Genomic DNA, 15,078 nt, shown 5'->3' with positions numbered 1-15,078 from the left:
CTTGTGAAATATCAGGAGAAAAAAACAACTCTACCCTTCAATAAAATAATAATACGCCGCGGCTCTTGCTCGTGCGGTCAAAGACCTATACATACAGTGACAAGACACCAATCAATGCAGTGACATCGTTAATGATGATGATGACAGGCTGACCCCCGACAACAACGACACAGAATTATTGCAATGAAATAATTATAATTGATGATAGGAATAGGGATATCATCAATTAAACGCTTTGGCGGTGCGCGCGTATGTTTCGCTCGTAACCAGAGACAGAAACGTCTCTGCATTCCCAAATCTTCAAGAGCTCCGTCTTGGATCTCTTGGAAGGTAGTCTCAGAGATAGCGACACCAGAACGTTACGTTTGGGTAGATCAGTATGGCCGACGCAGGCAGATGTGCAATTAGAACGAGTGGGAGTGAAAGGGGCCCGACAGAAGTGCTTCTAGATGGAACAGATAGGTTTCTATTCCCCCTTCCATGCAGCAAGTCGAAGAAGAAGTACGGTTGTGCCTGCGTAGAGCAGTGTATCTAGTTTTTTTCTTTCTTCCCCACACTCCGGCCGGAATGCTTCGGACGAACCAGCCAACCAGCTCCCACATGATTTTTTTTTTTTAGTGGTGGCCCTCCCTTTTTCTCTTTCTTTCTTTTCCTAGGAGCTTCGCTCGTTCGGAAAATTTCTACTAGCTCGACGGATTAGATCTCATCTCGTCTACAACACCATGGCCAAGGGCAAGCTGGTCAAGATAGTAGGTAGAGTAGATATCCCACGAGCCAACTTGCCCCCTCCGAAAAATCTACCCAACCAGTGTTGAATCCAGCCCACTAGGTATGGCCGCCGCCCCCCGGCCGCCCTGGATGTAGAATACATAACCTACGATGCCTACATACCCGGAGAAATAACTTGTGGCCCCTACTTAACTACATCATCATCATTCAAGTACTACACAGGCCCTATCCAACATAATGGACGATCGATTGTGCATGAAGGATCGTGTCAATGTCTTGGTACGCAATAATTATCGCGGGGAGGTTAGAGGGGAGGTAGGGTATCGTAGACTAGTATCTAGGCGTCATCTTCGCGAAACGCGAATGATGGGCCAAACAGACCGAGATTGGATGGAGAAAACCGGTGCAAGGGTCGGGAGGCGAACCGATTTCGACTTTTTTTTCCCTCTCCTCTTTTTTTTTTCCCCTTTTGCAATATTTTCTTCCCAAGCCGTCGTCGCCGCACCCAGAGAATGGAAAGGGTGTATCTAGATAGGGTTGAGCCAATGAAAACGCCGTGGGGAGCAAGAAAAAAGAAGAAAAAGCCCAGATAATCAACGGCAATTTGACCGGTGCGAATCTTTGCCATTGCGCGATCTGCTAAGGTTCGTGATGGACATGGTGGGGAATAGCTCGACCACCACCATGATGAACGTCAATCAAAGCACGGTGAACGGTGAGCCCCGTTACATTTCGCCTTTTTTGGAGGGGGTAAACTCTCCGGGGGAGCGAGGGGGGGGGGGGGGGTGTCCAGGGTTGGGATACCGGGCAATCCATTATCGTCTATGTACTAGCTGGTGCTTCATCTCGTCTCATCTCACGCTTCCCATCTTTGTCGGTCAATTCATAAGTTGTGAAACAAATGAAGCTCGCGGGCTACTTTGTTTGGAGATTGGGGATTTAGGAAATATGGCCGGGGTAGCCTGGGCAGGTGTATTCTGACAGCAGTACCTAGGGGCATGTAGGTACTGTAGAGCAGGTACCGTACTCTGACTGGCATTTGAACCCTTGATAGGGGGTGAAGCGAGTACCTCAAAAGGTTTATGAACTCTGTAGGTCACTCGGCTTGAAGCAGAAGGGTTTGGAACAAGATGTACATTTCTAGTTCTGGTAGGCACATCCGTATTGGTACCTAGCGGTTCGCGGCTCAGAGTGAGCGAGTGCCGCTGTTTCCTTTTTATTGACGACGATGATGTCGATGAGGTTGGGGTTTAGGTTCGGGTTTGGGGGGTGGGTGAGATGACTGAGGACTTGTGTTGTTCCTTTCTTTTCTTTTTGGTTTATTTTTGCTCATCTTTAATTTTAAATTTTTGGGGAGAAAAAGTTACCAATTGAAGAGCGTTGAAATCGTAGCTACTACACGGCTGGATTATGTTTCTAGAGCGGTCTGGGGCTAGCTGCTACAGAGACGAGAATACATCTCGAAATCCTTATCTCTACGTGGAGTAAAAATAATTGTAGAGACTAGAGAGTACATGTAGGTAATTGTAATTGTATGAGGCTATTTGTGTTACGTGTTGAAAAGTGAGTGATAAGCTGTGACCGCGTGCCGTCATTAATATTTGGGGCACATTAATATTTTTTCTGTCTTTGGCTATTATTACTATGATTAAATTTCCCTCATCGCTGATTGGGGATTTTAACGTTGTACGGGAGAATTTCTCCAGTGAAGCGTTTAGGTTGAAGGATCGATTAACTAACTGGCGCGTAAGCGGGAGGGAAGCTGGACAGCTTCGGCCGAAGCCAGAGAGTGAGAGAGACCGACTGCTGGATGGCTGGGTGGCTGATGGCAGTTGTTTCCGGGGGAGGTCAAATTTTTTTTCTTCTGCCTTTTGCTGGTCTATTCTCCCACGTTGAATTTTTTTTTACTTTTTCGGGTAATCGTCTGTCTGGTTACGTTGGACGAGGGAATCGCGCAAAAAGGGCAGGACCTGTACTGCCTGGGTCTGGTGGGAAAGTTACTGCCTCTGCCTCTACCTTCTTCCCCCGGTTGTTGATTCCCTGTCTGCATGTGTGAAAGGGACACCCCACTCACTCGTACCCTACTTGGGTTTCTCTCACTCAACACCCCCAGCTTTGCCACTAGGCTATTTCCCGACAAGACAAGCCCGGAGGGAAAAAGCAATCGGGCGGCATCCACCCAGGATCCATCCACAATCCCTCCACTCGCAGGAGGCAAGCAAGTACGGTAGTATGCGGCATCCAAGCTTCTCCCTTCCACCCCCAGACCAGTGTAAGTGCGGTTAGGCTTGGAATGTTGTAAGGTACAGTTACAGTTGAGCGAATGTGGTAACCAGCCAGCAACAGCCAGTAGGTAGACCGTACCGCAACTGTAGAGAGCACCATCAGGCAGTAGGAGAGGAAGCCGTTCTTGCCAGACAGCCAGCCAACAGCGGTAGCTCTAGCAGCAGAAGCAGAAAGCACCTCCACCCACTAAGAGAGTTCCACCATCCACCATTAATCTTCCCCCCCCCCAAATCTGCTCTACCCAGTCCCTACACCCCCCCCCCCAAACTCCCTCACGCTACTCCGTAAAAGTGTTTGCCCCAGGCCCGCGGGCGTACTCGTGAGAAAGTGTGGTATATAGTTCGACCTCTTCTCCCGCCGAAGTAGATTTTTTTTCTTCTCTTCTTCACCGTTGCTTTGTGATTCGGACAGCCTTAAAAGATTTCATCCAAAATCTTTCCCGGCAATCGCGCAGCGGTGTGTGCGGACAATTCCCTCCCAGGCTTCTTCCTAGCCCTAAAACACAAATTTATCTTTTGTGTCGCTTCTTTGCGCTAGGTCGATTCTGCCCGCATTTGGTACTCAAATCCAACGTATTACGCTATTCGTTACTTGCTCCGAAATCAACTTATAAAGCTCAACCACTTCCCACCACCTCTCTTCCACTCCCACCCCCCCCTTTCAACAATTCGTACATTCGCCATCGAGTGCTGCTACAACAATTTCAAGCATCACAAAAATGTCGAACCCGTCGACCAACCCCCAATACTCTTCCTCTGCAGGCGATGCGCCTCATATTGGAACCCACATCCCTTCAAGTGGCATCGGGTCTGAGAAGCATGATGCCATTGACGAGAAGAACCCCGAGGGAACTCCTCTCGACGATGAGGAGGACGAGGACATTGATCAATTGATTGATGACCTTGAATCCCAGGACGGACATGAAGAGATCGAAGATGACAACGACGCCGTTCCCGGCTCCAGCGCTCGCCCCGTTCCCGAGGACCTGCTTCAGACTGACACCCGCACCGGTCTTACCTCTGCTGAGGTTGACCAGCGCCGCAAGAAGTACGGTCTCAACCAGATGAAGGAGGAGAAGGAGAATCTCATCCTCAAGTTTTTGATGTACTTCGTTGGTCCCATCCAGTTCGTCATGGAGGTCAGTATCTTCCTTATCTTTTTCTCGCTTAGGAGATTACTTCTACGCTTTGATAATTTTTTTCACGATTACTGACATCACTATTACACAGGCTGCTGCTATTCTTGCTGCCGGTCTTGAGGATTGGGTCGACTTTGGTGTTATCTGTGCTCTTCTTTTGCTCAACGCTTGTGTTGGTTTCGTTCAGGAATTCCAGGCTGGTTCTATCGTCGAGGAGTTGAAAAAGACTCTCGCTCTTAAGGCTGTTGTTCTCCGTGATGGTCGTCTCTTCGAGATTGAGGCTCCTCAGGTCGTCCCCGGTGATATTCTCCAGGTTGAGGAGGTTAGTTACAACGCCCACACTACATCATTATTACTTCACGCATACTAATTATAACAATTTAGGGTACCATTATCCCCGCTGATGGTCGCATTGTTACCGATGACGCGTTCCTCCAAGTTGATCAGTCTGCCATCACTGGTGAATCTCTCGCTGTCGACAAGCACAAGGGTGACCAATGTTACGCGTCTTCCGCTATCAAGCGTGGTGAGGCCTTCATGGTCGTTACTGCCACTGGTGACAACACTTTCGTCGGTCGCGCTGCTGCCCTTGTCTCTGCTGCTTCTGCCGGATCTGGTCATTTCACTGAGGTTCTCAACGGTATCGGTACTGTTCTCTTGGTTCTTGTTATCTTCACTCTCCTTGTCGTCTGGGTTTCATCTTTCTACCGCTCCAACGGAATCGTTCACATCTTGGAATTCACCCTCGCCATTACCATCATCGGTGTCCCAGTCGGTCTTCCCGCTGTCGTTACCACCACCATGGCTGTCGGTGCCGCCTACCTTGCCAAGAAGCAGGCTATTGTCCAGAAGCTTTCCGCCATTGAGTCCCTTGCTGGTGTCGAGATTCTTTGCTCTGACAAGACCGGTACTCTCACCAAGAACAAGCTCTCTCTTGCTGAGCCCTACACTGTTGAGGGTGTTGAGGCCGATGATCTCATGCTTACCGCTTGTTTGGCCGCTTCCCGCAAGAAGAAGGGTTTGGACGCCATTGACAAGGCCTTCTTGAAGTCTCTCCGTTTCTACCCCCGTGCCAAGAACGTCCTCTCCCGCTACAGAGTCCTTGAGTTCCACCCCTTCGACCCCGTCTCAAAGAAGGTTACCGCTGTTGTCGAGTCTCCCCAGGGTGAGCGCATTGTCTGTGTCAAGGGTGCCCCTCTTTTCGTTCTCCGCACTGTCGAGGAAGACCACCCCATTCCCGAGGAAATTGCCAACGACTACAAGAACAAGGTTGCCGAATTCGCTACCCGTGGTTTCCGTTCCCTTGGTGTTGCCCGCAAGCGTGGTGAAGGTCACTGGGAGATTCTCGGAATTATGCCTTGCTCTGACCCCCCTCGTCACGATACCGCTAAGACTGTCCACGAAGCCAAGACTCTCGGTCTCTCGATTAAGATGTTGACTGGTGACGCCGTCGGTATTGCCCGTGAAACTTCTCGCCAGCTCGGTCTTGGTACCAACATCTACAACGCTGAACGTCTTGGTCTTTCTGGTGGTGGTGACATGCCCGGTTCTGAGGTCTACGATTTCGTTGAGGCTGCCGATGGTTTCGCTGAGGTCTTCCCCCAACACAAGTACAACGTCGTCGAGATTCTCCAACAGCGTGGTTACCTTGTTGCTATGACTGGTGATGGTGTTAACGATGCCCCCTCGCTCAAGAAGGCTGATACCGGTATTGCCGTCGAAGGTGCTTCCGATGCTGCCCGTTCTGCTGCCGATATCGTCTTCTTGGCTCCTGGTCTCTCTGCCATCATTGACGCCCTCAAGACTTCCCGCCAGATTTTCCACCGCATGTACGCCTACGTTGTCTACCGTATTGCCTTGTCTCTTCACTTGGAAATCTTCTTGGGTCTCTGGATCGCCATTCTCAACGAGTCTCTCAACTTGAACCTTGTCGTCTTCATTGCCATTTTCGCTGATATCGCTACCCTTGCCATCGCCTACGACAACGCTCCCTTCTCCAAGACTCCCGTCAAGTGGAACCTCCCCCGTCTTTGGGGAATGTCTATCCTTCTCGGAATCGTTCTTGCTATCGGTACCTGGATTGCCCTCACCACCATGCTTGCCCACGGAAGCGCCGATGGTGGTATTGCCCAGAACTTCGGTAACCGTGACGAGGTCTTGTTCTTGGAGATCTCCCTCACTGAGAACTGGCTCATTTTCATCACCCGTGCGAACGGCCCCTTCTGGAGCTCCATCCCCTCATGGCAGTTGTCTGGCGCCATCTTGGTCGTCGATATCATTGCCACCCTTTTCACTATTTTCGGTTGGTTCGAGGGTAACGAGCAGACTTCCATCGTTGCTGTCGTCCGTATCTGGATCTTTTCTTTCGGTATCTTCTGTGTCATGGGTGGAGTCTACTGTAAGTCTAATCACTTTACCTCACTACTTTTGATCATTGTTACTAACTCTCTATCACAGACCTTCTCCAGGACTCTGTCTCATTCGACAACCTCATGCACGGAAAGACCCCCAAGAAGGACGCTAAGAAGCGATCTCTTGAGGATTTCGTCGTTTCTCTCCAGCGTGTCTCTACACAGCACGAGAAGAGCTCATAAATTAGAATTATAGTTAATACGGGGTTATGGCGATGTACTATAGAATGATATCTTTTTCGTTTGGTAGGCAGGCCACAGGGCGCTGGGGTTTTGGATACATTAGTTTGTAAATTGCACTCCGGGGAGTGAGTGGGTCGGGTTTTTTTGTTATTACCCTCCTCTCGGATGTGTCTTAATGTTAGACAGTTCAATGTTATTCTTGTTGGACGAAAAAATGTTTGTATGATTTTCATGTTTTCTTTCTTACGACAATTCAATTACGTTGTCAACTACTTTTTTCAGACCCTTGTGAATCATCTTGAGCTGTGACGTTTAATGCTTTGTTCAAAGAAGCTCAGATTTCTGAGCAAGTCCATCTTTGCCTCTCACATCCCAACTGCAACCAAACAACATGATCAGTGAGCTTAACAATCTTAACCATGAGTGCACCCGCAGAAATTCCGGGGTTTTACTACGGTACGGTCTTTCACTTCACTGCGTATCATCTCCGAGAGTGATCTCCGTGGGTCCTAACACTCCTATAGATGCCGTCAAAGGACGTTATTTCCGTCTTCTTCCCAACCATGCGGCTCCAACGGCATCATTCTACAGCCCATCCAGCGTACAGAAGCAACAAGAAGAAACCCAGGTACAAAGGACCCTTCACCCATATCTACCTACCATATCAGTGTTGCATTGTTCGTTAACTAACCCCATCAATCCATCTTCTAGCGTATTGAAGAGCAAAACCAAACCAACCTCCGCCGCCTCAAGCTACGCCGTAAATGCCCACTGAGCCACAGCCCTTTCCTGCGCTGCACGCTTCAGCGCGAGCTCGGCGCCGCTACGCCGTTCGAGCTCGAGGAGGCTGGAAGACGCGTTTATGCATTGGGGTTGAGGAAGAATAGGCTCTGGGATGTGGCTTCAGTAGGCGGCGAGATTATGGCATTTGCGTGTGAAGATGCCGAGGTTGGCAAAGAGAGAACTGTCGTCATTGGCACGGTCGCGGGGCATATTGTGTATGTCCTCCTTGGTCCTGGGAGGGGTTGAGTGAGGGTGGCGTGGTACTGATTGTGTGGACATGTAGTTCTGCACCGGCGACGAGAGAGGATGGTGTTATGAGGTGTGATAGGGCGAGAGTACAGAGCTTGCACCATTTCACCTCCGAGGTATGGAATATTAATATTTTAGTCGAGAGTATGAATTAAGGTTGCTAATGGTGATGGTTTGTAGATTACATCGGTGTGTATATCTAAGCAAAGAATGTTGATGTATGTGCACCTAACCTCAAAGAATGAAATGTCATATATCTGACTGATGTATTCTTGATTTGTTTTAGCGCAACATGCCTAGGCGGTACAGCAAGCCCAGCGATATATCGCACTAGCCTACCAGATCCAGGCAGTGATAGTTCCTTAACATCTGGTATATATATCCACACTTCTCTCTCCTCTGTAGAGTTCACTCACATCCGCCAGGCCAGTACCTCACGTTCCAGCGCCCTATACGCTCCATGTGGACCTCTACATCCTCTCCTTACAACGGAGACATGGCAGTCGGTACTAACATGGGAGTCATTTGCATACGTGGGCCCCCACATGACCGCGAGAGCCACCAGTTTACCACCAGCAGCGACGTTTTTGCAGTTGAATTCCTCCCAAACGAGCCGTTTGGTTTCGTGTGTGGATCTCGGGATGGTGCGATGCGTCTTTTTGATATCCGGATACGTCAGAGGGAGGGAGTCGGAGGGACTATGGTTGTGAGCCATAACACCCCGATCACCCACATACGCGCATTGAACGATGTATCAATGATGGTGAAGGGACTTATGGGGTGTGCACTGTATGATTTGAGATACCCGCACCCACCAAGCCCCAGTAAAGGCTTTGCGGAGAGAACTACACCGGTCAAGGTTTATGGGAATAAACGGACGGTGGAGGGAATGGGGTTCGATGTGTCTATGGACAAAGGACTTGTGGCAGATGCCGGGGATGTAGATGGGGCGAAAATATTCTCGGCTATATCTGGTGAGGATATGGGGAGGTGGGACTAAAGGGTGCTGAGGGTAATATCAGGGCATTGAAGTTTGTAGGTGACAATTTGGTTGTGGCAGAGGGTGGATGTCTGGAGTGGTATGAGATGTAGATCAGCAGTCAATATTGTGTGGGTTACTTTTCTGGGAGTTTAGGTAGCAATAATAACCTCACCTTCTATATGATTAGTTACTGGGCGAGGAATGATTGGCTACGAATTATTTAGGATCTTAATCATTCTTAATCCTCAACTTTATGCGTTATACTGGACTTTCACATTCTTTTCACAACCCATCACTCGTCAACCAAATTGTGGCGCCCAATCCTAAGGGGGGGGTTTTTTTTTTGTTTAATTCATTAATATCCTAAGGGAGGTGATGTACATACTCTATTGATGGAAATCATTTAGGGCTAACAGGGCATAGGATTCATTCGCGATGCCAATTTTTTCGGCATACCTTGGGCACCATCGTCCTCTATCGATAACTTATCTGAGGGGCTATGCCATGTTTATACTAGCCAAGGAACCAAAGCTCAAACCTTCCTCCAGAAAATTAAACTCATCGATGGGTCTGGATATAAAGTGTCGGAATACCCGAAGTGGCGGCTAAGAAATTGAAATGGGGTCTGTCTTTATGCACTGCAGGAAAAGTCTTTGGACAATGACTTCGGTGGCACTGATTCTGAGTGAAAAATCAAGTACTAGGCACCGTCTAATCATACATTCATCTCCACAATCCTTGATGAATGGTCCTATGTAGAGATCTCCGGTCGTCCTAGGGAGACAAGAGTAGAGTGGGTGTCGTTAATCTCAACACGAGCCAAGGCACGCAGGGCCGTGAGAGATTATTTTCGACAAAGTCACTCACATCGTATGTAGCTAGAGGAAGTAGCCACGGATAGGTATTTTTTCTTTCTCTTCATCCCCTGCGGCCGATCAAGCCCACAGAGAAGATTAAAAAAGGCTTCCCCAGAGTCTGTGCGCTTGCCTCGGTTAATTATGTCTGGGCTTATTTCCCCAGCTCTTGTCGTGGTATTTCGCTAAACCGTAAGTGTTTTGTGGCGTTTTCTGATCGTCATCTTTACCCTGGTGGGGTTATGTCGACGGCAAGATCGATGAGAAGAGATAGCATTAGTGTATATAGTCTTTTCCATTGAGCTACCTAGAGTAGCTTGGGATGATAAAACTTAGGCTTCATGTGGTTGATGCGTAGAGGAAATTAAGGGCTAGACTGAATATATATGTTTTAGTAACTGTGTTATCGCTTGACCCTACGTTTGTGAGTTAGTATTTAAAGGAATATTATTCCCAATTCCAAGCCTACCCTCATGGTAGGCAAACGACGCCCGTATATTCGTCCCCTAAAGATCGCTCTAGCCTGAAGCTATATAGTTTCGGGTAGTTATACTAATACTAGCAGCAGGCAAAAAAGGTCTGGAAACGAGACGGTAGGGACCAACATACCATTTAGCTGGAAAGCTACATATACTCAATGAATCAGTCAGTCAATAAAGTGGGGAGCCTGGGGACAACGTGGTTATAGGGATAGGTACTTATGCATATTTGGCTTCCCCCTCACCCTCATATTATTTCTTGTTACCCGTATGGAAGACTTATATTGGCCTCTCTAGAGAAGTAATATAGTCACCTATTTTTGACCAACAGCTGGTGTGATATATAACCTCGCTCACAATCATAACCTATATAGCGGGAAACCTCCTCAAGGGTTTGAGAGTAGAAGGTATCCTGTTAATGAAACGGCTGGGTTTGGTACATCGAAGGCTTGGTTGGGGGGACTATGAGCTTGGGGTTGCGTACCTCTCAAAACCGACTCAGCTAGTTTTTCGAGGGTGGTGATAAGTAGTCTGTCGGATTCGGTGTGCATGGATTCGGTATAATTAATAACATCGTGTAATTAATTAATGTTTCTATTCTGAGTTTAAACGGGATCCGAGTGATATTACATGGTTAAAACCACACAACCAATTCAGGAAAATAAAGATCTATTTCAAACCATTCTCACACTATTCAAACCAGATAATAACAGGAAAAATCATTAAATCACGACACATAAACAAGGTAAGGGAATCTAATAACTACAAACAAAGTCTATGAAAGAAAAAAAAAAAAAAAATTCCCGCAATTCCAGACACCTATCCCACCTCCCCATCCAATCCCAATTTCCATCTACTAAAATAAATAAACTCCTCTACCAGCACTGCTCCTGCCAGAATTTCAAAAATATTCCAATCAACGCCTCGTCAACCTTCTTGCATTGACCCAAGCTGGTGCTGTACTTCTGGCTCTTATCCGTGAGAGAGTATGGCACACTCTCAACCGTATCCTGCCCATACTTGGCGCCGAAAAATTCTAACAACTTGACTGGCGGGTTGACTGCAGGGTCCTGGTTCGACTCGCTGAGCCTCTTGAGCCATTCTGTGGGTGTCACCTCCTCAAACTTCAACCCGGCGGCGCGGAGACCAGGAAGGAAGTCATTGTTCCACGATGTAAGACCAGGGTGGGATACATTGAAGAAGGCATCTCGTGCAACATCCTCAGCAGAAAGGTATGAGAGGTCGATGATGGTGCTGGCCACGATATCGACTGGGAGCCACGAGACAATCTCATCAGTGACGGGGCGAGGAAGACATCCGATTGTGAGTGCTGACTGGATGGTGAGTGGGATAGCCTCGGTGGCGTTCCAGCAGCCATGGATGGTGTCACCAACGACCTGTCCAATACGGAGGACACGAGCTGGCAGGGTCGTGTTGCGGGCAGCAATGGCGCAGACCTTCTCTGTGACGAGCTTAGAGCGAGCATAACCCATGGGCATTGCATTTTCGAATGTAGTGGGCTCAGCCTCGGCGATGGTCTTGGAGTCAGTGTTGAGAACAGAAGATATAGAGGAACAGAAGTTGAATGTTGCGGGAGTGGCGCGGCGGGAGCTCAGACAGAGCGTCATGAGATTGTGGGAACCACCAATGTGCTGGGCTTCGAATGAGGTCACATCCATATTGAAGTTGACGGACCAGGCAGAGTGGATCACGATGTTGACGTTGTCAAGCAGCTCCTCGTAGATCTCAGAGGAGAGACCAAGGGTCTTCTGGCTGAAGTCCGAGGGGAATGCGGCAATTTTAGACAGCTGAGAGGCGGTGAGGGTGTTGTAGATATGACGATCCTTGAGAGACTGAATCGTACGCTCACTGGCCTTCTCTAGGGAGCTAGCACGGACGAGACAGTAGACCTTGCGCACAGTGTCTTTAGCTACAAGCTGAGCGACAATATGGGCACCAAGAGATCCAGTAGCACCGGTAACAATCTGTCAAAGTCTTTTTAGCATTGAAATACAAAACGAGTGATAATTTGTGAAGGTAACTTACGATGTAATCACCATCCGGCTTGGAATTTCCAGGAACATGTTGAGGGAGATCCGAGTACTTCTCAATCAATTGCTGCAACAACTCACTCTGAGAATCGATCTGCTCGCTCTCACCAGTTCTAAGACGGTGAAGGTACCCTGCCAATTTCTTAAGAGTTGGCTGCTCAAAGACAACGTTCTGGCCGATTTTCCCACCAGTCTTCAGCTCACGAACAATCTTTCCTTGAATCTGCATAGCGCCCAAAGAGTCAAGTCCAAGGGAAAAGAAATCGGTATCATCCTGGAGCTTTGAAGCATCATCGAGCGTAAGGATCTTGACTAGCTCTTTCTTGATAAACTGCTTAGTCTCCTCCTCCGAAAGCTCAAGACCATCCTGTGCGGCATGGTTCTCAAAAGCATCGTAAAGAGCATCGATCTCATTGGCATACTTTGCATAGTATGCAGCTCTGATAGCGGTACCCTTGTCGGTTCTTGGGTACTCTACACCAGGCGGGAGGAAACCGATCATCTCCTTCGAGATCTTCGCATACCCGGGCATGTTCTCGTTACCGGCCTCCACAGACTCCCAGATCTTTTCAACAAGCTCATCACGACTTAACCCTGCAGCCTTCTCACTTGGAACCAACAACATTCCCAAGTGGGGCCTCTGGGCGCCGAACGCGAGACCCTCCTTGATATATGGATTTTCCCTTACAAAGAGTTCAAGAGTGACCGGATTGGCCTTCTCACCGTTAGAGAGGACAATGGTATCATCGAGACGCCCATAGTATTTCCACTTGTTGGGGTCTGTGGGGTGCTGTAGGAACAAGTCGTGAGTCTCATAGGAGCCGTCGGGACGGTTGGTGAGTGATTGTGATGGCCAGCCGCCTTTGATGACAAGCTCGTAGATATTGGAAGTAACGTGCTCCCACTGAGAGTATTTGTTGAAGGATGGGAGAGGGCGGAGGTAGTTCCATTCGTTATCGCCTTCTTCGCGGAGGGATGATAAGCCGATACCGTTTTCAGTACTGGAAGTTGAACGATTAGTTCTATAAGCTCTCTCAATTGTTAATGGATTTGGGGGGAAAACTCACGATCCGTAGTAGCTGACAAGATTCACCCCCCTGGAAACTAAGTTATCACCGAGATCATCAGGACAACTAGCTCCGCCAAATACAACTCTATGACATTTAGCCATCGCCTCAACACCGCCCTCAGTTTCTGCAAGCAGCTTCAAAGCGTACGGGACAGCATAGAAGAGCTCCGTATTTAGAGTAGTCATGCTCTCTACAATGGAAGGTCCAGTGACTGGGAGATCGGCATTGAACATTGCGATTGTTTTGCCAGCAGAAAGAGCTCCAGTGACGGAAATAACCCCATATGCGTGAAACAATGGTAGTGTGATAAACGCATTTAAGGTAGTGGCAGAAAGAAGTCTGGCGGTGCTGAGCGCAGCCCTGTGGGTAGAAGCCACTGGCTTTGGAAGACCAGTGGATCCGCTGGAGTGGATGATCCATAGCGGCTTTTCAGTCTCCAAAGAATGGTCGAAACCGTGGTCGAAACCAGTATTCTCGGCGGGGATGTTCTGCGCCCCCGAAGGGTTATAGATTGAGCTATCTACCATCTTGATAACATTCAACGGGAGTGGGTAATCATCTCTGACACGGTTGATTGTCTTCTCGAAGGCAGGCTGAATAATAATATCAGAACAGTTCGTCTTCTGAAAAAGGTGCTTATAGGCAGCATCAGAAATTCTCGTTGACAAGAACAGGATGGTCAATCCAAGCTTTGACAGTGCGTATACTGATACGAGGTAGTCCAGATTAGAGGCACCGAGAAGAGCTACAACACGAGTTGGCTGGGACGATTTTGAACGTGCTGGTGTAGATTTCGAGTACTTCTTTGCGGCCCTGTATGCAAAGCTGTCGATATCTGAAAGAGTGTAGTGGACATAGTCGAGTCCAGAACGGGGGTACGACAGATATTGCTGGTTAGGGTTTGCGGCGGCCTTCTCACGAAGGAGCTGGTCGAGAGTGAAAGCAATAGGTGCGGCCTTTGATTCGGCGGAGTTTTCAATGCGAGATGGGGCCATGGTGATCACTTTATACTGATGTTGAATTGAGGTATATGGTAGGTTATGGTTGGTAGTAGGCTGTTTGAGTGTGATATTTGGTTAATTCGAGTGGTATTCTGGTATGAAAATTATGGAATAAGGCAAATGAAGAGATGTTGTGAGTGATGTTTGATGTGAGTGGTGATATTGAAGTAGTCCTCACCTTGGGGCAACACGGCAGTCTTTATATCTCTCACTCCCGCTGGCAATGCCGAGTTGCCCATAGACTCGGGCATCGATATATCAGTGATCAAAAACAAAAAGACCGCTAGGTATTGAATTGACTTTGATTTACTTAGCTGCCATGACCTAATTCCGAGGCACGGTCCATCCGGTAATCAGTTCCCAAGCGGATCCCGGCCGGTGGAGGATCAGCGGCTGGGTAGAATCTATCATTTCTGGTACGAAACAAGCTCACACCTGGCTAGCCTGTTCTTTTCTTCCCCTCTCTCGGCACACTGTTGCCGTTATTTCTTTTTCAGATTGTTGTCACGCAACTTGTGGATCTGGGGTTGAGGACTTTGTGCTTTCCTAAACAGGTCTCATATGCGCAATAGGTATATTAGTCCCGTGATCTAGGAAGAGTGCTTTTCTGCTCATTGGGGGCCCACTATTGATTAGTTGAAGTTAGAATGCCGAGGCCCCCTTCTCTTTTGGGGTTTTGACAGGTTGGATGCCTACCAATTTCGAGATTTATCCAGCAGGACATGTCCTAGACCGGTACCTGTGGCGAGCATGTACCTGTACCGACAATCTTATCTAATCTGCATACATACATTTATGTAGAGTTAATTTGGCCATAAATTCCTAGTGATCAGATAAGATGCTCGGCACAGGTCATGCTCAC

The 15,078-nt window shown here is 48.3% G+C and overlaps 3 protein-coding genes across 3 annotated transcripts; 2 read left to right on the top strand and 1 right to left on the bottom strand.

The window, feature by feature from the left end:
• Nucleotides 1–3,733: 3,733 nt before the first annotated feature.
• LAJ45_08712 (uncharacterized protein) lies at nucleotides 3,734–6,747 on the top strand (the record flags this gene model as incomplete). Its single annotated transcript, XM_046118261.1, has 4 exons — nucleotides 3,734–4,153; nucleotides 4,245–4,475; nucleotides 4,538–6,551; nucleotides 6,611–6,747. 4 exons carry the CDS (start codon nucleotides 3,734–3,736, stop codon nucleotides 6,745–6,747), a joined length of 2,802 nt encoding a protein of 933 aa, XP_045968538.1.
• A 419-nt stretch (nucleotides 6,748–7,166) lies between these two features.
• On the top strand, nucleotides 7,167–8,779 carry LAJ45_08711 (uncharacterized protein; the record flags this gene model as incomplete). The annotated part of the gene is made up of 7 exons (XM_046118260.1): nucleotides 7,167–7,203; nucleotides 7,272–7,375; nucleotides 7,459–7,745; nucleotides 7,814–7,895; nucleotides 7,960–7,997; nucleotides 8,066–8,151; nucleotides 8,205–8,779. The coding sequence occupies 7 exons, from the start codon at nucleotides 7,167–7,169 to the stop codon at nucleotides 8,777–8,779; spliced, it is 1,209 nt and encodes a 402-aa protein (XP_045968537.1).
• Nucleotides 8,780–10,969: 2,190 nt separating this feature from the next.
• Nucleotides 10,970–14,210, bottom strand: LAJ45_08710 (uncharacterized protein; the record flags this gene model as incomplete). The annotated part of the gene is made up of 3 exons (XM_046118259.1): nucleotides 10,970–12,079; nucleotides 12,141–13,146; nucleotides 13,213–14,210. 3 exons carry the CDS (start codon nucleotides 14,208–14,210, stop codon nucleotides 10,970–10,972), a joined length of 3,114 nt encoding a protein of 1,037 aa, XP_045968536.1.
• Nucleotides 14,211–15,078: the final 868 nt, after the last annotated feature.

Source organism: Morchella importuna (genome assembly GCF_003444635.1).
Source record: "Morchella importuna strain M04M26 chromosome Unknown Morimp01GS031, whole genome shotgun sequence".
NCBI lineage: Eukaryota > Fungi > Ascomycota > Pezizomycetes > Pezizales > Morchellaceae > Morchella > Morchella importuna.
Note: the sequence above shows the minus strand (reverse complement) of the source record. Positions and strands in the feature narration are given on the sequence as shown.